Source organism: Saccopteryx leptura, chromosome 3 (genome assembly GCF_036850995.1).
Source record: "Saccopteryx leptura isolate mSacLep1 chromosome 3, mSacLep1_pri_phased_curated, whole genome shotgun sequence".
Taxonomy (NCBI): Eukaryota; Metazoa; Chordata; class Mammalia; order Chiroptera; family Emballonuridae; genus Saccopteryx; species Saccopteryx leptura.
The window spans coordinates 221,147,205-221,172,008 of NC_089505.1; the positions used below are offsets into that span (position 1 = coordinate 221,147,205).

General features: G+C 40.4%; 1 protein-coding gene across 1 annotated transcript in view; it reads right to left on the bottom strand.

The window, feature by feature from the left end:
• The window catches only part of VWA3B (von Willebrand factor A domain containing 3B), a 225,207-nt gene that overhangs the window by 122,755 nt on the left and 77,648 nt on the right, over positions 1-24,804 (bottom strand). The window contains 2 exon segments of the mRNA XM_066377626.1: positions 6,639-6,793; positions 17,943-18,118. Coding sequence (XP_066233723.1) covers positions 6,639-6,793; positions 17,943-18,118 — 331 coding nt within the window.

The following is a 24,804-nucleotide window of genomic DNA, read 5'->3' on the forward strand; positions in this document are numbered from 1 at the left end:
ATATCCCTGATTAACATGGATGCTAAAATTCTCAACAAAATTTTAACAAACCAGATCCAGCAATACATCAAAAAGATCTTTCATTATAATCAAGTGGGTTTTAATCCGGGAAGGCAAGACTGGTACAATATTTACAAGTCAATAAATGTGATTCACCACATAAACAACAGGAAGGATAAAAATCATATGATTATATCAACAGATACAGAAAAAGCATTTGATAAAATCCAGCATCTATTTATTTCAAAACTCTCAGCAAAGTGGGAATATAGGGAACATACCTCAACATAATAAAGGCCATCTATGACAAACCCACAGACAACATCATACTTAATAAGCAAAAATTAAAAGCAATACCCTTAAGATCAGGAACAAGGCAGGGGTGCCCCTTTTAACACTCTTATTCAACATAGTTCTGGAAGCCACAGCAATAGGACAACAAGAAGAAATAAAAGACATCCAAATTGAAAAAGAAGAAGTAAAACTATCATTATTTACTGATGACATACCGGACAGAAAAAACCCTAAAGTCTCAGTCAGAAAACTACTAGACTTGATAAATGAATTCGGCAAGGTGGCAGGATATAAAATTAATATTCAGAAATCAATGACATTTTTTATACCAATAATAAACTGTCAGAAAGAGGAATTAAGGAAACAATTCCCTTGACTATTGCAACAACAACAAAATACCTAGGAATACATTTAACCAAGGAAGTAAAACACATGTACTCAGAAAATTATAAGACATTGTAAAAAGAAATCAAGGAAAATACAAACAAGTGGAAGCAATACTGTATTCATGGATAGGAAGAATAAACATCATGAAAATGTCTATCCTACCCAAAGCAATCTATAAATTCAATGCAATTCCTATTAAAATTACCAATGGCATACTTCAAAGATATAGAACAAATATTCCAAAAATTTATATGGGACCAAAAAAGAACCCAACTAACCTCAGCAATCTTGGAAATTAAGAATAAAGTAGGAGGTATCACACTTCCTGATATTAAGTTATACTACAAGGCCATTGTAATCAAAACAGCTTGGTACTGGCATAAGAACAGGCATACATATCACTGAAACAGAACAGAGAACCCAGAAATAAATGCACACCTTTATGGTCAGTTGATATTTGACGAAGCAGGTAAGAACATAAAGACAGTCTCTTTAATATATAGTGTTGAGAAAATTGGACAGGTACATGTAAAAAAAAATGAAACTAGACCACTAACTTACACCATTCACAAAAATAAGCTCAAAATGGATAAAAGATTTAAATGTAAGTTGCAAAACCATAAACATCTTGGAAGAAAACATAGGCAGGAAACTCTCCAATATCACTTGTAGCAATATTTTTGCTGGTATGTGTCCATGGACATGGGAAATAAAGGACAAAATAAACAAATGGGACTGTATCAAACTAAAAAGCTTTTAAACAGCAAAAGTCACCATTAATAAATTAAAAAGACAACCCACATAATGAAAGAACATATTCTTCAATACATCTGATAAGGGGTTAATAACCAAAATTTATAAAGAACTTCTAAAACTCAACACCAGGATGATAAACAATCCAATCAAAAAATGGGCAAAAGAAATGAATAGACACTTCTCCAAAGAGGACATACAGATGGCCAATAGGCAGATGAAAAAATGTTCAATGTCACTAGTCATCAGAGAAATGCAAATTAAAACCACAATGAGATATCACCTCACACCAGTCAGAATAGTGCTCATTAACAAATCAACACACAATAAGTGCTGGCAAGGATGTAGAGAAAAGGGAACCCTCCTGCACTGCTGGTGGAAATGCAGACTGATGCAGCCACTGTGGAAAACAATATAAAGATTCCTCAAAATTAAAAATGGAACTGCCTTTTGACCCAGCTATCCCACTTTTAGGAATATATCCTAAGTATACCACATCACTGATTCAAAAGAAGATATGCATCCCCACGTTTATTGCAGCATTGTTTACAATAGCCAAGATCTAGAAACAGCCCAAGTGTCCATTAGTGGGCCAGTGGATTAAAAAGCTGTGGTACATATACACAATGGAATACTACTTGACCATAAAAAGAAAAGGAAATTTTACTTTTTGCGATGGCATGAATGGACCTGGAGATTATTATGCTAAGTGAAATAAGCCAAGTAGAGAAAGACAAATATCATATGATCTCACTTATATATAGAATCTAATGAACAAGGTGAACTGAGGAATGGAGTAGAGGCAGAGACAGAGTCACAAGGAGCAGAGGGACAGCTGTCAGAGGGAAGGGGGATGAGGGGACAGGATCAGAGAAGGTAAAGGGATTAGTAAAATTATATATACATAACACATATATACAGATAACAGGACAGCAAATCCCAGAGGAAAGTGGGGAGGAAGTTAGGGGGAGGGGGACAAAGGGGATATAATTGGGGGTATGTGGTTGGAGGTGAGGGTGTTGGATTGAGTGGGACACTTGAATCCATGTTAACACAATAAATTAAAATTAAATAAATAAATAAATAAATAAATAATTTACCCAAATCCAACAGAAAAAAAGAACAAAGAAGTAAAACAGTCAATTACAGATGACATGATACTCTAAAAATCCCACCAAAAAAACGCTAGAACTAATAAATAATTCAGTAAAGTAGCAGGATACCAAATAAATATCCAGAAAACCATTGCATTTTTATACCACAATAATCTATTAGAAAGGACCAAGAAAAGAATACCACTCACAATTGCTTCAAAAGGAATAAAATACCTAGGAGTAAATATAACTAAGGATGTTAAAGATCTGTACTCAGAAAGTTCTAAGATACTGAATAAAGAAATTGAAGAAGATACAAACAAGTGGAAGTATATACTGTGTTCATGGATAGAAAGAAACCATTAAAATGCCTATACTATCCAAAGTAATCTGTAGAGTCAATGCAATTTCTATCAAGATATCATTGTTGTATTTCATGGAACTAGAACAAATAACCACAAAAGACCCCGAATAGCCACCCACAGCAATCTTGAGAAAGAACAAAGTTGGAGGAATCATGCTACTTGATATCAGACTATACTACAAGGCCATAATAACCAAAACAGCACAGTATTGTCATAAAAACAATATATATAAATCAATGGGACAGAATAGAGAGCCCAGAAATCAACCCACACCTATATGGTCAATTAATATTTGATAAAAGAGGCAAGTTTGGCCCTGGCCGGTTGGCTCAGCGGTAGAGTGTCGGCCTGGCGTGCGGGGGACCCGGGTTCGATTCCCGGCCAGGGCACATAGGAGAAGCGCCCATCTGCTTCTCCATCCCCCCCCCCTTCCTTCCTCTCTGTCTCTCTCTTCCCCTCCCGCAGCTAAGGCTCCATTGGAGCAAAGATGGCCTGGGCGCTGGGGATGGCTCCTTGGCCTCTGCCCCAAGCGCTAGAGTGGCTCTGGTCATGGCATAGCGACGCCCCGGAGGGGCAGAGCATCGCTCCCTGGTGGGCAGAGCGTCGCCCCTGGTGGGCGTGCCAGGTGGATCCTGGCCGGGCGCATGCGGGAGTCTGTCTGACTGTCTCTCCCCGTTTCCAGCTTCAGAAAAATACAAAAAAAAAAAAAAGAGGCAAGTTTATACAATGGGGTAAAGATAGTCTAATCAATAAATAGTGTTGGGAAAATTGACAGATAATGAAAAAATAAAATAAAACTAGACCATCTTCTTGTACCATACACAAGAATAAACTTAAAATGGAGCCTGACCAGGCGATGGCACAGTGGATAGAGTGTCAAACTGGGATGCCGAGGACCCAGGTTCGAGACCCCGAGGTTGCCAGCTTGAGTGCGGGCTCACCTGGTTTGAGCAAAAGCTCACCAGCTTCAACCCAAGGTCACTGGCTCGAGCAAGGGGTTACTCGGTCTGCTGAAACCTGCGGTCAAGGCACATATGAGAAAGCAATCAATGAACAACTAAGGTGTCACAACGAAAAACTAATGATTGATGCTTCTCATCTCTCTCTGTTCCTGTCTGTCTGTCCCTATCTATCCCTCTCTCTGACTCTCTCTTGGTCTCTGTAATAAAAAAATGGATTAAAGACTTAAATATTAGACACAAAACTATAAAGATCCTAGAAGATAACATAGGCAGTGAAATCTTTGACATTCCTCATAGTGTTTTTTTTTTTTTTTTCCAGCTATACCTCCTAAGCCAAGGAAATGAGAGAAAATAAATAAATAAATGGGACTTCACCAAACAAAAATTTTTTTGCATGGCCAAGGAAACTATCAAAAAAATGAAAACCCAACCCACTGAATGAAAGAAAATATTTGTCAACACATCTGAAAAGGAATTAATATCCAAAATATATAAAGAACTTATAACTTGGTGAACATATTAAGGACACTACTCTTTTATGGATTCTTGCTGTATTGGCCAAGAGTTTGCTTAAAGGCTTTAATCACTGTAAAAAAAAAAAAATAATGGCCTGACCTGTGGTGGCGCAGTGGATAAAGTGTCGACCTGGAAATGCTGAGGTCGCCGGTTCGAAACCCTGGGCTTGCCTGGTCAAGGCACATATGGGAGTGATGCTTCCAGCTCCTTCCCCCTTCTCTCCTCTCTCTCCTTCTCTGTCTCTCTCCCTCTCTCTCCTCTCTAAAAATGATAAATAAAAATAAAAAAAAATTTAAAAAAATATATAAAAAAAATAATAGAAGACTGGATAAAGAAGATGTGGCATATATACACCATGGTATACTATTCAGCCATAAGAAATGATGACATCGGATCATTTACAACAAAATGGTGGGATCTTGATAACATTATACGGAGTGAAATAAGTAAATCAGAAAAAAACAAGAAAAAAAAAAGAACTTATAAAACTCAACATCAAAAAGACAAACAATCCAATTAAAAAATGGACAAAGGACCTGAATAGATACTTTTCTAAAGAGGAAATACAGATGGCCAATAGACATATGAAAAGATGCTCAATGACACTAATCATCAAAGAAATGCAAATTAAAACTATGATGAGATATCATCTCACACCTGTTAGAATGGCTATCATCAATAAATCAACAAACAACAAATGCTGGCCAAGATGTGGAAAAAAGAGGACCCTTGTTCACTGTTGGTGTGAATGCAGACTAGTGTAGCCACTATGAAAAACACTATGGAGTTCTTTAAAAAAATTAAAAATGGAACTGCCATTTGACCCAGTGATCCCACTTCTAGGAATATATCCTAAGAAGCCTGAAACATGAATTCAAAATAATATATATGCAACCCCATGTTCAATGCAGCATTATTTACAATAGCCAAAATCTGGAAACAACCCAGGTGCCCATCTGTAGATGAGTGAATTAAAAAGCAATGGTACATTTACACAAGGAACACTACTTGGGCATAAAAAAGAAGGAAATCTTACCTTTTGCAACAGCATGGATGGACCTAATATCATTACACTAAGTGAAGTAAGCCAGTGAGAAAAAGACAAATACCATATGATTTTACTCATATGTGGAATCTAATGAATAAAATGAACTAACAAGCAAAATAGAAACAGACTCATACATAGAGAGCAGGTTGACAGCTATTCAGGGGATACTGGGTAAGGGGGGTGAGGAATTGAGAAAAAAGAACATAAAAACAAACAAAGAAAAATCTCATAGACACAGACAGCAGTGTGGTGATAGCTGGGAGTGGTGATGGAGAAGGGTACAAGGGCGATAAATGGTGATGGATGAAGACTTGAATAAGAGGGCGGTGAACACACAGTAAGTGTAGAGATGTGTTGCAGAATTGGGCACCTGAAACCTGTATAATTAAGTTAACTAGTGTCACCCCAATAAAATTCAATAAAAAAAAAACTCTGGCCTCACTGTTGGTGGCACAGTGGATAGTAGACATGTTATGCTGAGGTCCAGGTTTAAAACCTCAAGGTCACCCAAACCATGGGCTCATCTGGCTTGAGTGTAGGCTCACCAGCTTGAGCATAGGATCACTAGCTTGAGCAAAGGATCATTGACATGACCTCATAGTTGCTGGCTTGAGCCCAAAGGTCACTGGTTTGAAGCCCAAGGTTGCTGGCTTAAACAAGGGGTCACTCGCTTGAGCAAGGGGTCACTGGCTTGTCTTGAACCTCCCTGTCAAGGCACATATGAGAAGCACATAATGAACAACTAGAGTGACACAACTACATGTTGATGCTTTTCATCTCTCTCCCTTCCTGTCTTTCTCTCTCTCTCTCATTTGCAAAAAATAAAAATAAAAAAAGAAAGACTCTGAATCAAAACATCACCCTTTTGTTATTAACAACAAGGCCACCAGCAAATCATCAGATGGCAACCTTGACTTGACATGTTTACTGGCCATTTCTCTTGGTTAAGCTTTTACAAAGAGGTCAAGACAATTTGAATTTCAAGAACCAGGGGTCTCCAAACTTTTTACACAGGGGGCCAGTTCACTGTCCCTCAGACCATTGGAGGGCCGCCACATACAGTGCTCTTCTCACTGACCACCAATGAAAGAGGTGCAAGTGCAGCAGGGGGGTGGGGTGGGGTGGGGTGGATAAATGGCCTCAGGGGGCTGCATGTGGCCCGTGGGTTGTAGTTTGTGGACGCCTGGTAGACCTTTCATCCGCCTGTAAATATACCAACCTCCTCTGGATCTGGGCCAGGACTGCGTGGACTCTCTCACTGTACCACATGCACTTCTCCTTGGTAATGCAGACATGCACCAAGCTCCCATCCTTCCATGGAGCATGGACAAATCTGCTACAGTATTTTGCATGGACTGTCTTCTTATTGGTTTCCTAAGGAAAAGACAAAGGACAGAAGACAATCAGAAACCATTCCAAGAAGAAAAGTCTCCAGACAGCAGCTCCACCTCTGCCTTATTTCTATAGCTCTTAGCACTCACTCCCAAGGTAAAATCATTCAACTGTTGGTTCAATCAAACATGCACTGGGACCTGCTCTTTGTGGAGGCCTCTGCTAGGTGAAGGATGGTCAGAAAAATGTCTGCGATCCCACCTGTGTCCCAGAGAAGCTAATGTTTCCAGCAGGAGAACACCTACAGCAGTGGTTCTCAAAGTGTGTGCCAGGGTGCACTGGTGCACCCTAGAAGATTTCCAGGTGCACCCTATAGTATTCCAGAGAAATATGTGGCTGTTGAGGACCAAAAAACCAACAGGGTTTTTGGAGGTTAGATTTTTGGGGGACAGAGGTGTGGAGAATTGGCTGTAGCTGACAGTCTGCCCAACCCCCCACCTCACTTACCTGATTAGGTTGCAAAAGGCTGTTAAGCTGTGGTGCTGGATTGTTTACACTACCCCCATGTTCTTGGAAAGAACAGAGGCAAGTTTCTTCTATCCTTTGTTTGGTGTAAAGTTAAGATGCTATGTATGGTGGGGGTTTTCTGTATTCAACACAATTAAGAGTAAAAAGAGAGGAATTCTTCAATGTATTGATGAGGAAATGAGAGTTTGCCTTTCAAATATATGCCCAAACACTGAAGAAATCACTAGGACACATCAGGCTCATGTTTCTCATAAACACAAGAATGAAAAAACTTAACACACTTGTGCCGGGACCTGCCGAATTTACTAAATCTTACTAAAAATGTACCCATATATATAAAAAGATAATTTTTTCTCAGTTTTGTATTTTTTAACCCCTCTTTTTTACAAATTCTAAAAAGCATAACTCAAAAATGTAACATAAAAATGTTTTTTAATGTCAGAATAAATTTAATTTTGTCATATTTATTTCATTTAATTACCATAAAAACACTCTTGGACTTTATATTTTTTCTTTAATATTTGACTTAATTATTATAACATATTTCTCAGAAATTTGTATATAGTGCATCTACAATTATTTGTAGGATTTTAAATGTGCCCAACTTCAAAAAGTTTGAGAACCACTGACCTAGAGAGTAAGTGCAGAGAGAGAAGAGGTCTGAAGACTGCATTCACCTTGAAGCCCTTCAGCCTTTACTGTTTGGGAAGAAGTAACTAAGAAGGCTGAGAAAAAAGAGCAGTGAGGCAGAAGGAAAAACAAGACAGTGTACTTTCTGCAAGTACAATAATTTCAGGGAAGTAACCAGACTATTCAAATGTTGCCAGCAGGCCACCCAAGAAGAAATTAGAGCAGAGCACACAGACACTGATGCTGGGAGATATGCAGCAAAAAGGTAGGTGGTCATGGATGTTCACTTCAGTGTTCAGTGAAATGGGAACAAGGTCACCTGCTGAGAACGAGCACGGAGGATAAGATGCTGAAGTTTGAGCAAGAATAAGGTAAACATCTTGCAGAATGAGAGTCTGAGTGGATTGGGAAAGGAGATTGGGATCCACCTGAAGTCACAGACCAGAATTTAAGGTAAAAGTAGAATTCATGGCTGTGCGTTTTTCTCCAATGCCATCCACTGCAGTCATCTGCACAGATATAAGGCAGAAAGTTTGTTTTAACCATGGTTGAGATTTTGCTAGGGAGGGTAATAGTGTAAGAAAGAAAAAGTAGTTGAGGATGTGTGAGCAGGACTAAAGGATAGAGAGAACAAAGAAAATATGTTAGGAACAACAAATTGTACATCCAGGTGAGGTTGAAAGATTGATGTAATTAGGGCAGCAGAGGAGATGACCTAAAAAAATGATCAGATAGTGGGACCTTTGGCATTGACTGTGTGGGTTATGATTACACAGCTATTTATAATGACAAGGTCCAAGGTCAAGAGTATGTCTATGATAGAAGTGGTATACATGGAGTGGAAGAGAAAGTTGTAGGTCAGAGGAATGAAAGGTCAGGGTATGGAAAGGGTCATCTACATGGTATTGACATCATTAAAAATTGAAACAGTGAAAGTTAGTGACAGCAAGCCAGAAGCTTACTCTACAAGGATTGGTGGAGGTGACCTGGGGCTTAGTAGGTGAAAGTCACAGAAGGTGTAGTGGGTGATATTCTGGTGACATGGAAAGAAGGCAGAATGATCAAGAAGCAGCAAAGATGAGCAAAGAGGCCACCACCCTCCTCCAGGCCCACAGGAGAAGGGGAGAGAAATCAGAATCCGCAAGAGAAAACCCAGACAAGCAAGGGAAGGGAATATCTCAGAACACTTGAGGCTCTAGGGAGTTTGCTAATGACTTCTAGATTCAGAGGGCACAGTGGAGGAATCCTAGGAGGCAGGGAGAAATGGAAGAGGTTTAGAGAAGAAAGGTCAGAATCAAACATGAATGAGATTCAGGGGTCCAGTGGTGACTAATGCAAACAGGGTTGGAGGGCATGATGGGATCAGCCCTGATAATTTCCAAGGCAGGCAGTGAAGGGAGCCACATCTCCACCATAGTGCAAGATGGAAGGAGAAAGATGCGCTCTCATGCTCACCACGTTCCTGAGGATGGCAGAGAAGAGTTTTCTCCCTACTCTCAATCCCATTACATGGCAACTGCCAACTGTGCCTTACACACTCCCAAATAGAAACACACCAGACCATAAGCTATGTGAATATAGGTGTGAGACAACAAACAGAGTGTCAGAATGTAAAAAGCACAGTGAAAGAGCCAAGCAAACCTGAGTTCAAACCCTGCCTCCTGAGTTGCCTAACCTTTCAGAGGCCCTGTGATTTTGTTTACTCATGTGTGGTATGAGCACAAATACTCACCTTATATATAAAGCACATAGGCATTCTATAAGTGCTCATTTCTGACTCACCATGTTTTTGATAATGAGAAGAAGGCAGGTAACATCTACAGGGCATCTCCTAAATGCCAGGCACTGTGCTCAGACATGCATTTTTAATTTGGACTTTACACTACTTATACTATAGATGTGGAGAGCGAGACTCAAACAGATTCAATTTTTCACTCAATATCTCATACTTAATAACTGGTAGAAATAACCTTCACACCCAGGTCTTCTCAGTCCAAGTCTGGTACACTTTCCACCAAACCACACTGCTCAGTTGATAGGGCTCAATAAATATTTGTTAGAGAAATAAATGGGGAGACTAGAATGGGTTTCTGAACATCAGGGATGTCTTTGTACACAGCAGAATAATCAACCATGAATGTGACATAATTTCAGGGATACCCTGAAAAATCATGTTACTAGACTTTGACTGAAATTTTCTAATTAGAAATGCATTTTCATCTCTAACTCCCAACTGCTCATTTATTTCAAAAATGCTATACAGCAAGGCCTATTTAGTCAATGAGTTTCTTAGGTCAGTACCTACAAACTGCATTTTATAGTTAAAAGTTTAGGGGCCCTACTCAGTGGGAGTCTGGGAGGAGCTAAATAATCTACCTATTTCACAGCCTCAGTTTCTCTCTACTTCATATGCATCACAATTATAGGCATAAACCCAGTTTCGAATATGTAGTCCCAAATACTGAAAGGAAAACTGTCCTTTTATCATCAATATTTGTGAAAGAAGAAATCTGCCGTATACTTCTCAGCTTTTATTAAATTATTATTTGTTAGCACAAGAAATTTGAAGTAAGATTCCCCATTTATAAGCTAAATTATTCAAACTTTCCCTATAAAATCTCATGTAAAAGTTGAAGGAAGAACAAGGAGAGAGGCCTGAGTGTCCCACCACACTGCCAAGAGGCTGCAGAAGACTATGTGCAAATGGGCAACGATTCACATTTTTAAATATCCAGAGTTTAAGGTATTTTTTAAAATGAATATTTAGCCCTGGCCGGTTGGCTCAGCGGTAGAGCGTCGGCCTAGCGTGCGGAGGACCCGGGTTCAATTCCCGGCCAGGGCACACAGGAGAAGCGCCCATTTGCTTCTCCACCCCTCCGCCGCGCTTTCCTCTCTGTCTCTCTCTTCCCCTCCCGCAGCCGAGGCTCCATTGGAGCAAAGATGGCCCGGGCGCTGGGGATGGCTCTGTGGCCTCTGCCCCAGGCGCTAGAGTGGCTCTGGTCGCAATATGGCGACGCCCAGGATGGGCAGAGCATCGCCCCCTGGTGGGCAGAGCGTCGCCCCCTGGTGGGCGTGCCGGGTGGATCCCGGTCGGGCGCATGCGGGAGTCTGTCTGACTGTCTCTCCCTGTTTCCAGCTTCAGAAAAATGAAAAAAATAAAAATAAAAAAAAATAAAATGAATATTTAGTTATGCTTGATTTCCTGAACTAACAACATTACTGAATAATGTTTCCAAACCAGAAAGCTGGGCTGGAGAAGTAACAAACGAGAGAGTTTGCTGCCACACAGCAGCTACTCCTCATCCAGCGTCTATGCCAGAAAACAAGTCTTGAGTCAATTCTGTACCTTTCTTCTAATTCAGTTTTTATATTTTTCTCCTTATAGTGCATTGTCAACACGCAACAGGAAGAGGGCAAACACACAACATCACATGGCTAATGCAGCCCTGAAAGAAAGAGTTCTTGAGTGTCATCACCTCCAAACTGACAGCTCAGTGATGATCTTTTTTTATATATATAAATAAATTCTTATTTTAATGGGGTGACATCAATAATTCAGGGCACATATATTCAAAGAAAACATGTCCAGGTTATCTTGTCATTCAATTCGGTTGCATACCCATCACCCAAAGTCAGATTGTCCTCCGTCACCTTCTATCTAGTTTTCTTTGTGCCCCTTCCCCTCCCCCTCCCCCTCTCCTTCCTTCTGTCCCCCTGCCCCCCGTAACCACCACACTCTTGTCCATGTCTCTTAGTCTCGTTTTTATGTCCCACTAAGGTATGGAATCCCGCAGTTCTTGTTTTTTTCTGATTTACTTATTTCACTCCGTATAATGTTATCAAGATCCCACCATTTTGTTGAAAGTGATCCGATGTCATCATTTCTTATGGCTGAATAGTATACCATGGTATATATGTGCCACATATTCTTTATCTAGTCTTCTATTTTTTTTTTTTACAGTGATTAAAGCCTTTAAGCAAACTCTTGGCCAATAAAGCAAGAATCATAAAAGAGTAATGTCCTTAACATGTTCACCACGTCCAAGTTGGCCCCAACACCATGCTAACTCCTTGAAAAATGCAACCCAACCCCAGTTCAGTCTGTTAGGAGCTGTCACAAGGAGCAGGAGTCCAGGAAAAGTCCACCTCCAGGAAAAGTCCGCATGGCACTGGAATTGTTGTCACAATTCTATACTTTGCAGCTCACGTACAAGTCCCAATGACCACTGCTTCTAGCTGGTAATGATTCAGGTAGACTGGAAAAGCCATCTACAGCATGTGTGGAGATGGAGTTTCTGTTCTCCTCTGCCTGGAGAGATGAGACAAGGTTGCTTTTCCCTGGAGCTCTGCGGCTATGGCTTGGTAAAGAGAACCTTGGGATACATAAGCTGGTTGGCAAAGGTATATTCATAATAGAAGTTGGCAAAAGGGGGAAAGAAAGCTCTAAATTAGGAGTAGGTTCCAGCCTGAAATATGAGTGGGGCATTGAGGTAGGAGGAATAAAGGAAACACTATATATTAAACAAAGCAGCAGAAAATAGGACTATCAACACCCACAACAGAGATCTTTGAGGGAAGAATAAAAAACCTGACTATTCAGGCAAAACATAGTTAAGTGGCCCTTGTGCAAATGAGATCAGTTTACCTGCTTCTTGGAAGAAATACCCTAGGCTCGTCCACAGTGTCATAGATGGGGCCGATGGCCCTGGGTACCTTCAGCCTTCACTGGCAAACCCCAACATTCTGGGCAAGGTTAGGTCATAGGTGGCTGGAGCAGGGCTGGAAGAGACTGAACCCTCCCTTAGAGGAGCGAGGGAGAAGCCTACCTTCCAGTGTCCCTGTTTCCTCACAGAAGAGGCATGTAAGCCTGGCAGGCTTTAGCTCAATGACCTTCCTTTCCACTATTGAAGCAGGATCCAGATGGCATCCTATGAGACCCCTTTGGGGCATTGTAGCCTTTAAGGGCGTATCCTAAAAGCTGGTAGTTCCCCTGATCTTTATTGGGCTTTTTCTGCCTCTAGGTATCTTAAAAGCCATGCTCAGAAGATCTCGCTGAGGGGTTTGAGGATCCACATCCACCTATATAAATCTTTTCCACATATGTGGAGCTATTTGGAAAAAGACAAAACAGTGTTATTAGCTGGATCAAATAAAGAAGGTAGTAGTTTGCAGGAGAAAAAGATTAGGCGTCTCTTGTTCATCAGCATTCAAAAGAAATTTAAAAATTTTTTAAGTAAAAACCATGATATGGTAGACCCATAGGAGTTCCAGGATATGACTCACCCCTTTTAAATTTTTTTAAATTGACCTTAAAATATTTGCTGTGTACACTTTAATAATACCTTAACTTTAAAGATTGTCAGAATGACAAAATACAGTAAATGCTTTTGCTCCATATGCAGGAGCATTTTCAGTTTAACCAGTTTAGGAAATCCAATAATAGAACAATGCATACAGACAATAAGCTTTATAACATGTTTAGCAGCCTTTCCTGTTCTGACAGAGGTTACTATAAAGCCAGAATATGTATCCACTGTAACGTGGACATAGGACTGTTTGCCAAATGAAGGTATATGAGTAACCTCCATTTGCCAAAGTTGTCCTGGTAGGGGTCCTTGAGGGTTAACTCCAAATGAAGGGGCAGATTGTAGTATAGGACCCCTTAGACAGGATTTCCCAATCTGCCGTGCTGCTTCCTGAGAAAGTTGAAACTGTTTACACCGGGCTACAGTGTTCTGGTGATGAATAGTATGAGACTGAATTGCTCGATCTGTCATGGTTGCTCCAAATAATTTTCTTTTGGGTAGCTTGATCAACAAGGGCATTCCTAGGCCCTGGCCGGTTGGCTCAGTGGTAGAGCGTCGGCCTGGTGTGCAGGAGTCCCGGGTTCGATTCCCGGCCAGAGCACACAGAAGAAGCGCCCATTTGCCTCTCCACCCCTCCCCTCTCCTTCCTCTCTGTCTCTCTCTTCCCCTCCCACAGCCAAGGCTCAACCGGAGCAAAGCTGGCCCAGGCACTAAGGATGGCCCTGTGGCCTCTGCCTCAGGCACTAGAATGGCTGTGGTTGCAACAGAGCAACACCCCAGATGGGCAGAGCATCCGCCCATGGTAGGCATGCTGGGTGGATCCCGGTCGGGTGCATGTGGGAGTCTGTCTGACTGCCTCCCCGTTTCTAACTACAGAAAAATACAAAAAAAAAAAAAAAAAAAAAAAAAGAAAGAAAAAAAAAAGAAAAAAAAGGGCATTCCCTTGTGCTAAAGCTCCAGGGTACATGGAGCGAGCTCGAGTATGTCCTATGAAACATGGAGCTCTATGTTGACATACAAGTCTTTGAAGAAGGAGGAACTGCTGAAATAGTTCATCAGCATTTGTCCCTAAGATAGCAGTCTTTATAGTGGAAACACCATAAGTAAATATTTTCTGTCTGTATATAGATTAAAGGGGGAATATGGCAAATGCTGAAAAGCCATGATAATGGCATATAATTCTAGACTTTGAGCTGATTTTAAGTTGACAGTTTCAGTATAAAGTTGTCCATTGATTTGCAAGAGCGATTTGCCATTTAGTGGAAGTTTCCCAGAGCCATTGTTGTTAATCCTTTGAAAAAAGGAACAACAACAAATTTTGAGGCTCAAAACCTATAAACTGTAAGGGTTGCCTATGCCCCTTGATAATCCAGGAGGCAACAAGATCAAAATATGAAAGTGTATTCCATGGGCTATTAGATGGTTCAATGTGCCCAAGCTATAGCTGCTCTTGTACCAATTGAGCAGCTGCCCTAAGTTTCTCCTGAGAAAGGGGCCATTGGTCTACCCATACAGGATTATCTGATTTCCAAGTAATTGGGTCTGCACAATGCATTATTGGGGTAGCAGGAGCTACCAAGGCTCCTATGCTAAATTTTGATATCCTAATCCACACCTTCTGGTATTGGGTGCTACTTCTATGGGGGTGAGAATTCCTCGCTGTTCTTTCCCTAGTCCCTTGGTGGGCAAAAATCCCCGATCAAGCATCTGAGTACTGACTAAACCATTAGGACTGACAAGCAATGCTCCCATATTCTTCAAAACATCTCTACCCCACAAATTAACTGGCCATCCAGGGAGCACATAAGGCTTAAAAAAATTCAGAATGACCTTCTTAATCTTCCCAATGTAGAAAACTAGAACGTTGTTGAGGAGATTTACTCTGCCCTATACCTTGTAATTCTGTGGCTGCTGCATGAGTGGGCCAGAAAGGAGGCCAATGTAGCTTAGCAATAACAGATACATCAGCTCCAGTATCTAAATGTCCTTTAAATGTATGCCCTTGTATTGTTAGTTCCATTTCAGGGCATTCCTGACCTATTTTTTTTTTTTAAATCCAGTTGGCAAAAATCAGAGGAGCCAAATCACCAATTTGCTTGGGGCCCCTTTTGCAGGATATGGCCTGAGAAACAGAAATGGCATCCTTATACTAACTATTCTTCTAACTGCCTGAATTAGCCATGAGACACATTCTTTTCTTTTCTTTTTTTTTTATTAATTTTAATGGGTGACATTGATAAAATTGTCTTCCGTCACCTTCTAACTGGTTTTCTTTGTGCCCCTCCCCTCTCCCCCACCCTATAACCCCAACATTGTTGTCCATGTCTCTGAGTCTCGTTTTTATGTCCCACCTATGTATGGAATCATATAGTTCTTAGTTTTTTCTGATTTACTTATTTCGCTCAGTATAATGTTATCAAGTTCCATCCATGTTGTTGTAAATGATCCGATGTCATCATTTCTTATGGCTGAGTAGTATTCCATAGTATATATATACCAAAACTTTTTAGTCCACTCGTCCTCTGACAGACACTTGGGCTGTTTCCAGATCTTTCCTATTGTGAACACTGCTGCCATAAACATGGGGGTGCATTTCTTCTTTTCAAACAATGCTATGGTGTTCTTGGGGTATATTCCTAACAGTGATATAGCTGGGTCAAAAGGCAGTTCGATTATTAATTTTTTGAGGAATCTCCATACTATTTTCCACAGTGGCTGCACCAGTCTGCATTCCCACCAGCAGTGCAGGAGGGTTCCCTTTTCTCCACATCCTCGCCAGCACTTTTTCTGTGTTGTTTTATTGATGAGCGCCATTCTGACTGGTGTGAGGTGAAATCTCATTGTGGTTTTAATTTGCATTTCTCTAATAATTAGTGATGTTGAGCATTTTTTCATATGCCTATTGGCTATCTGTGTGTCCTCTTTGGAGAAGTGTCTATTCATTTCTTTTGCCTATTTTTGGATTGGATTGTTTGTCTTCCTGGTATTAAGTTTTACAAGTTCTTCATAAATTTTGGTTATTAATCCCTTATCAGACGCATTGTCAAATATATTCTCCCATTGTGTAGTTTGTCTTTTTATTCTGTTCTTATTGTCTTTAGCTGTGCAGAAGCTTTTTAGTTTGATAAAGTCTCATTTGTTTATCCTGTCTTTTATTTCACTTGCCTGTGGAGACAAATCAGCAAATATATTGCTGCGAGAGATGTCAGAGAGCTTACTGCCTATGTTTCCTTCTAAGATGCTTATGGTTTCACGGCTTACATTTAAGTCTTTTATCCATTTTGAGTTTATTTTTGTGAATGGTGTAAGTTGGTGGTCTAGTTTCATTTTTTTGCAGGTAGCTGTCCAATTTTCCCAACACCATTTGTTGAAGAGGCTGTCTTTACTCCATTGTATGCTCTTACGTCCTTTGTCAAATATCAGTTGTCCATAAAAGTGTGGGTTTATTTCTGGGTTCTCAGTTCTGTTCCATTGATCTATATGCCTGTTCTTATGCCAGTACCAGGCTGTTTTGAGTACAATGGCCTTATAGTATAACTTGATATCTGGAAGTGTGATACCTCCCACTATATTCTTTCTTTTCAAGATTGCTGAGGCTATTCGTGTTCTCTTTTGGTTCCATATAAATTTTTGGAATATGTGTTCTATATCTTTGAAGTAAGTCATTGGTATTTTAATCACTATTGCATTGAATTTATAAATGGCTTTGGGTAATATAGACGTTTTAATGATGTTTATTCTTCCTAACCATGAGCACGGTATATGCCTCCACTTGTTCGTATCTTTCCTGATTTCTTCCAGTGATGATCTTGACATTGAGTTGGAGGCTCATAGAATACAAAAGTGGCCTGACTTCCTCTCCCGTGGTGCCTGCTAAGTTGCCATTACTGGCATCTGCTCTGCTGCTGTCATTTTGGCTTCCTTGCAGTTTTAATAAATTTTATCCTGATTTTCTGTTTCATATTGTGACACTGTTTAGTCTTTCCATAATTCTAAACTTTTGACTGTTCTGGGTTCTATTTACACATCAGTATTGCTCAAAGCGTGACCAGAACCTTCAGCATCACTGACTGATGTGTGTTAATGTTTAGGAGCCATTACTACAAATCATTATCCTTCCATTGTGAGCCAGTCAGGCAGTTAGAGAAGCTATATTCTTTTCAGACCCATTGGCATAATGGAATTACAGCATTCAAAAGTTCTCAATCTATATCCTTCAAGTACTGTGACCCCTTAAAAAATCTAATTTTGTGTTTACTGAGAATCATCTAAATGCTGACTGTAATCAGTTGACTAATGTATCTTTCAGATAGTGATAGTACAAGAAGACCCTAGAAATACCTGCTTTGAGTATATTTACAAGTAGTTTCTTTCTTCCATTCCATAAGGAGGAGCAAAGGGCTTCGCTTTAGAAATAATGGTGAATAACTCTGAGAGTAATAATGCCTGAATTTCTACAAGCGCAGCTCATGGCTCATGTATAATTACTGTATAATTCACTTATCTCTAGAAACCATTCCTAGAGTTGATCTCCACTCCCACAAGTACCATTCAGAAGAGTATAGGGTGAGAAACAGAAGGGACAGCTTTTCACATGGGAATCCAGCCAGTTTTCTGCCATGCTGCCTTTAACTTGGGTTGTGCTCTGGGCTCTGGTCTGAGGGAGGCCTTTCCTACCTACTCAGGGCATTGAGAGAAGGCTACAGCCTCGCAGAGGGTACACTTACCGCACTGGTCTGTACGGATTCATCCTCAGGTTTGGCTTTTATATCAACAACTCCATCAGCATGGTGGAAGGAACAGTCAGCAAGGACATCATAAAATGACAGCTTGTGGGCTTGTAAGCCATGTTTCTTCAGCCACTTCTTAGAGTCCCAGATGTCTTCTGGATTTGCTCCTGCTTCTAATTTTGGAATCACAGTTCATTAGCCACTCATATTACACAAGCCGTTCATATTTCACCCCCACCATAATATATGCCAACCTGGAACATGTCCTTGGTTAGACCCCACTCATTTCAGCAAGTATGCTTTCCAAAGCAAGACTGGCAAAGAATTAGTTCACAAGACTTAAAGGAAGGTATCTGCTACTCATCTTACTTCTACCTAAGTTGACTGGCTCCATACATAGGTGGAGATGGCCAATAGACCAAGGCTGTGTGCTGGGAGAGCATTAAACTTGGCGTCAGAGCTCTGGGTTCAAGTCCTGCTTACTAGCTCGTTCTCAAACTCAGGCAAGTCACCACATTTAACATCTCTGAGCTTCAGCAGAATTCTTCACCAGCAGATGGAAGATAGCATCTACTAGGTCTTCCTAGTTGTGCTGAAGTGATTCAAGGAGAAAAGTTATGTGACTATGCTTTGTAATGAAGGGGAGAAGTAAAGCATTATAACCTGTATTGAGGTGGAAGTCAATCAACCCCAGAAGACTGGTGGGCTGCCTCCCAGGACCTCCCCATTAACTTGGTGGGTCTATCCTGATTCTGAGCCTGGCCTTCAATTCTGTAGGCTCAGAAACTTCATGTGTCAGCTCAGGATCTGTGACATCTCACATTAGTCAGATTCACAAGGTAAAGCATAATCCAGAAGGCCAAGTGCCCAGACTTCCTCAGCCTTAGGCACATTCCCTTGGTGTTTTCCTAAGGTTTTCTATGTGTACTTTTTAAGCAGGAGGTTATATTATGCTACCTGAGCAGAAAAATCATGTAAGCCAGCTATCACACAAGCAGAAAAGGTGGCATAAACTCCTTACTGCCACTTAAGGGAGATGGGGGTATCTTGGGGGCACAGGAGAAAGGGAGCAAACCTGAGTTGCAAAACAGTACCAGAGTCCAGAGCTGGCTTGCATTGCCCTGTGAGGATCAGTGGTGCACCTCTCCTCCCAGTCCCATGCTCATGGCAAGCCATTGCTAGGGTAAAATTGACCATGCTGGGTGTATTTACAAGATCTGGAGATCAGCAGATCTATAAATCAGGGCTTTTTTTACTCTAAAGTGTGGCTTGGTAAACATGTATTTGCATACCACTGAAGGAAAGCAGAAAGGACCCTGAGATTTTAGCTGCATTGAGACTAGCAGAGGGATGGACCAGGAGGGATGTTGGACAGAGGTGAATTCTTATGAAGTCTATTACTAAGTTTCCACCAGCACTACCAGAGTTCATTTTCACTTAGATCAGATGGTTGAGCCTTGAACACTGGAATCCTCTGAAGAGTTTTTAAAATATTGCTGCCTGGCCCCCACCCATTAGATTCTGTACAATTGGTCTGAACACTGGGAGTATTTCAAACTCCCCAATGACTGCACTGTGCAGCCATATTTTGCACTGGGGTAAGATGGAAAGAGCTTTCTAAAATATGACTTGTTGATCCCATCAGTTGTGCTTCCACCAGACACAGATAAAAGTTAAAGTATACCTTTATTAAAAAGTAGCACTCATTAGCCTGACCAGGCAGTGGCGCAGTTGATAGAGCTTCGGACTGGGACGCGGAGGGCCCAGGTTCAAAACCCTGAGGTCACCAGTTTGAGCGTGGGCTTATCTGGTTTGAGCAAGCCTCACCAGCTTGAGCCCAAGGTCGAGCAAGGTGTCGCATCAAAGAATTGATGCTTCTCATCTCTCTCCCTTCCAGTCTGTCTGTTCCTCTCTCTGTCTCTGTCACACACACACACACACAAAAGTAGCACTCACTAGTAGGGAAACAAAAATATTACCTATTCTTACCTATTACTACATAAGTGGTTGTATAGTTAGAATAAGATTGAAAACATAAAACACTTTAAAGCCAGTGTTTCTCAGTAATATATAAAGGATCTGTCCATGACTCCTACATGTGAACTACAGCCTCCAATTTTAATAGAACATTTTTCAAATAATGACTGAAATTTATTGGACCTGGAACCTCTCAAAGAACCTTGTTTTTAGCTTTTGAACTTTAAACCCATCTGGCATCAACAGCTGCTTTGGGCACTGTCTTCAATACCAGCTGTTGGTTTCGATGTGACTCACAAGTATCCTCTCATCCCAGGAAGTTCCAGAGGCTTCAGGAGCTTCTGATCCCCACAGGTCCTCTGCAGCACAAGGGAGTGGCATGGAGATGAAGCTGCTTGCTAAGTCTGATCAGCTTCCTGGGAGAAACCCTTAGGGTGGCTATTTTTCCTCAACTTTTGTTAATTATATTCCAAGCCTTTATCTCCTCTTCATTCCTACTTTATCATTCACCTCCCTTCTTTCTAATCAATTGGTGTAGTAAGAAATAAAATTTTTGTTCCATTATTTCCATAGCAGCGTACATACTATAACATGTCCTTCTGCTCTGCTTTGGTTTGCCTTCTTTTAAAACAACAAGAATCCTTTATCAGTGATAAATCCCAGCTCACCATAAAAGAATTCCCTAAAAACAAATCAAATCAATTTTAACAAGGGTTTTTAAAGAGCCAGAGACTAACTTTTAAAGAGCCTTCTAGCTTCACCCAGGACCAGGCAGTCACCTTAAGGACATTGGTCAGGCTTCCAATTAACCTCCAAAAAGGGGGTTGAGAGGAAGACCCCAAAACAACTCGAACTTCATAAAGGAAAGAAGGAGCAGCCAAACATGCCAAATCAGCCTAGGGGCCCCAAAGCTGAAGAAAGAAGAGAAAGGGGGAGATCTTTTCACTTTCAGTGCAAAATTATACCAATTAGTGGCTGAGCCTCCTTTTGCCCATCAGGAAATGGGAAGGGCCATTAAGGTCACTTGCTAAAGGGCCCATTCCACCCCCTGCAGTTATCTAAATTAAAAGTTGAGATAACTGCTCACCTACAAAGCCTAGGATGACACTGAGCTAGCAGCTCATCCTGATCACACCACTTTCCTTTCCTCCTGTGACAGATTGATAAAGCTCTCCTCTCAGTTACTTTGGGAGAAGCACATGGAAAATTATTTGACTTTGGGTAATGGGCACACAACACAATCAACAATTCAAATGTTATAGAAATATTTACCTGAAACCTATGTACTTTTTTTTTTTTTTGACAGAGACAGAGAGAGAGTCAGAGAGAGGGATAGATAGGGACAGACAGACAGGAAGGGAGAGAGATGAGAATCATCAGTTTTTTTTGTTGTGGCACTTTAGTTGTTCATTGATTGCTTTCTCATATGTGCCTTGACCGTGGGGCTACAGCAGACTGAGTAACCCCTTGCTCAAACCAGCGATCTTGGGTTCAAGTTGGTGAGCTTTGCTCAAACCAGATGAACCCACGCTCAAACTGGCGATCTTGGGGATCTTGAACCTGGGTCCTCCTGACATCCAGTCTGATGCTCTATGCACTGTGCCACCGCCTGGTCAGGCAGAAACCTATGTACTCTTATTGATCAATGTCACCCCATTAAATTTAATTTCTGAATTTAAAAAATCACATTAAAAATTGCTTTAGCTGGGCCCTTAAGTTTTGGTAAATCAAAGTTTTCATTTTCATTTACTTCAAAATGTTTTCTAATTCCCCTTTAGATTTCTTTTAACCATTTGTCATTTAAGACTATGTTGTTAATATACAAATCTTTGTCAGTTGAAAATTTTTCCTTCTGTTTTTTATTTTCAATTGCATCTAGTGTGGTCAGAGTGCATATTTTGTATGATTTTGATAATTTTAAATTTATTGTATGGCCTAACATACAGTTTCTCCTGAAGAATAATCTGTGTGCTTTTGAGAAGAATGTATATTCTACTGCTGTTGTATGGAATATGGTATAGATATATAGTAGGTGCAGTTTGCTTATTGCATTGTTAGTTTTCCATTTCCTTATTGATTTTCTGCCTAGTTATCCCATTCATTTTTGAAAGTGGGATACTAAAGTCTTCAATTATTATTATTGAACTGATTCTCCTTTCAATTTATCAGTTTTTGCTTCATATATTTTAGGGATATGTTGTTAGGTGCATATATGTTTATAATTATTATACCTTCTTGGTAAATTGACTCTTCTATTATCATAAAATGTCCCTCTTTGTAAAAATATTTGTCTTAAAGTCTATTTTGTCTGAAATTTGAATAGCCACTCCAGCTCTTAGTTACTATTTGTATGATATATTACTTCCATCCTTTATTTTCACCCTATTTGTGTCTTTCAACCTCAAATGTGTCTATGGTAGACAACTTTCTGTCAGATTATGTTGTTGTTTTTTTCAAAAATAAATTGTTTATCTCTGCTGCTTAATTGAAGTATTTGATCTATTTTATGTAATATAATAAATAATATGGTAAGACTTACACCTGCCATTTTGTGTTCTATATGTCTTAAATATTTTTTGTTCTTTTATTACTACCTTCTTTTATGTTAAAAAGGTATTTTCTAGTATACCATTTATATTCCTGTGGCATTTATTTTACTATGTATTTTTAGTTATTTCCTTAGTGGCTGCCCTCAGGATTACAATTAACATCTTAATTTATCACAATCTAGTCTGGATTAGTACTAAATTAATTTTAATAGTATACAGAAGTTTTGTACCTTCACATAATGACCCTAGTCCCAAATGTCATCATCTCTCAGCTATACTAACATCTTAATTCTCTTCTCTCATCCTTGCTTGACCCTTACCTTCTCACCTGTTTCCCACTAGTGAAAATTATTTCTGTTTTTTTTTTTAATTTTTTTTTTTAATTTTTCTGAAGCTGGAAACAGGGAGAGACAGTCAGACAGACTCCCGCATGCGCCCGACCGGGATCCACCCGGCACGCCCACCAGGGGGCGACGCTCTGCCCACCAGGGGGCGATGCTCTGCCCATCCTGGGCGTCGCCATGTTGCGACCAGAGCCACTCTAGCACCTGGGGCAGAGGCCAAGGAGCCATCCCCAGCGCCCGGGCCATCCTTGCTCCAATGGAGCCTCGGCTGCGGGAGGGGAAGAGAGAGACAGAGAGGAAAGCGCGGCGGAGGGGTGGAGAAGCAAATGGGCGCCTCTCCCGTGTGCCCTGGCCGGGAATAGAACCCGGGTCCTCCACACGCTAGGCCGACGCTCTACCGCTGAGCCAACAAAATTATTTCTGTTTTTAAAATTAATTTTAATGGGGTGACATAGATAAATCAGGGTACATATGTTCAGAGAAAACATCTCTAGGTTATTTTGACATTTGATTATGCTGCATTCCCATCACCCAAAGTCCAATCACCTTCTAACCGGTTTTCTTTGTGCCCCTCCCCTCCCCCAACCCCTCCCTCTCCTCCCCCCCACCCCATAACCCCCACTCTCTTGTCCATGTCTCTGAGTCTCATTTTTATGTCCCACCTATGTATGGAATCATATAGTTCTTAGTTTTTTCTGATTTACTTATTTCGCTCAGTTTATACTGTTATCAAGGTCCATCCATGTTGTTGTAAATGATCTGATGTCATCATTTCTTATGGCTGAGTAGTATTCCATGGTAAAATTAATTCTTCTCAAGAACCATGCTCCTTTCTGCCTCAGGATCTTTGCATGTGCTGTACTTCTGACTGGCATATACTTTCCCCTTACTCCCACCTCTTCAGCTCATTAATTTGTCTCCTCAATCCTCAGATATTAGCTCCAATGTCATTTCCTTAGCAAAGCTATTCTTGACTTCAGAACACCTGAGAAGCTATTCTTCTCTGATGTGAAATAACTCAGAAGCTCACACTTATCCTTAGGTAGTTTACCCTAGTTGGTAATTATACTTCCATATAAATTTTATTTTTCACCCTTATTGAGCAAGAAATGGTACAAGGTCCTGCTTTATGAGAGTCTATTTCATGTCTATTTTACTTGCCATTACACTCATCATCTAGCTCAGAGCTAGACATCAGAACTACTCAGCTAAATTAAAGTATAAATAAATGGATTAACCTTTTCTTAAGTTATCATTATATTCTAACTATAGGCTGGCATAATGTTAAGTGTTTTACATGTGTTTTCTCATTTAATTCTCATCCCAATTTTGCAAATAAGGAAACTGAGGCACAGATAATAAATGTCTTGCATGAGGTCACACAGGAGTGGACAGAGCCAGGATTAATATCTTGCTAACTCCAAAACCTGTGTACTTCAGCACTACTCAAGACTATTTATTTAATTATTATAATGCCAATAAAAATAGGATTGTTCTTCTTTTCATTTGTCCAAAACAAAAAAGTGCTCAAAATTCTTGTAGAACTTGAACTGCCAATACAGCTTGAATGAGCCTATAACCCCTTCCTTGTCTTTTGACATTGATCTTGACATTTTGAACCAAACAGTTTTTAGAATGCAATCTTGGCATGACTGCACAACATAATTAGACTAATTATCTTTAGTGGTTCACAGAATGGCTGTGAAGGTTATTCCACAAGAGGAGTTTCTGAAATGTTTTGAGCTGCAGCATAATCTGAGACGAGTAAAGTTTCCTTAACTTTGAATCAATTCTTGAACATTTTGTGAGGAAAGCCATTTTCTCATTTCAGAGTCACAGCTGGCATCCACACACATAGAATGCTCAGATGTACCAACACCAATGACTCTGAACAACTCAGCACCTCTTCTACTTTATTAAAAGCTGTGTTAAGCCTGACCTGTGGTGGTGCAGTGGGATAAAGCGTCGACCTGGAACACTGAGGTTGCC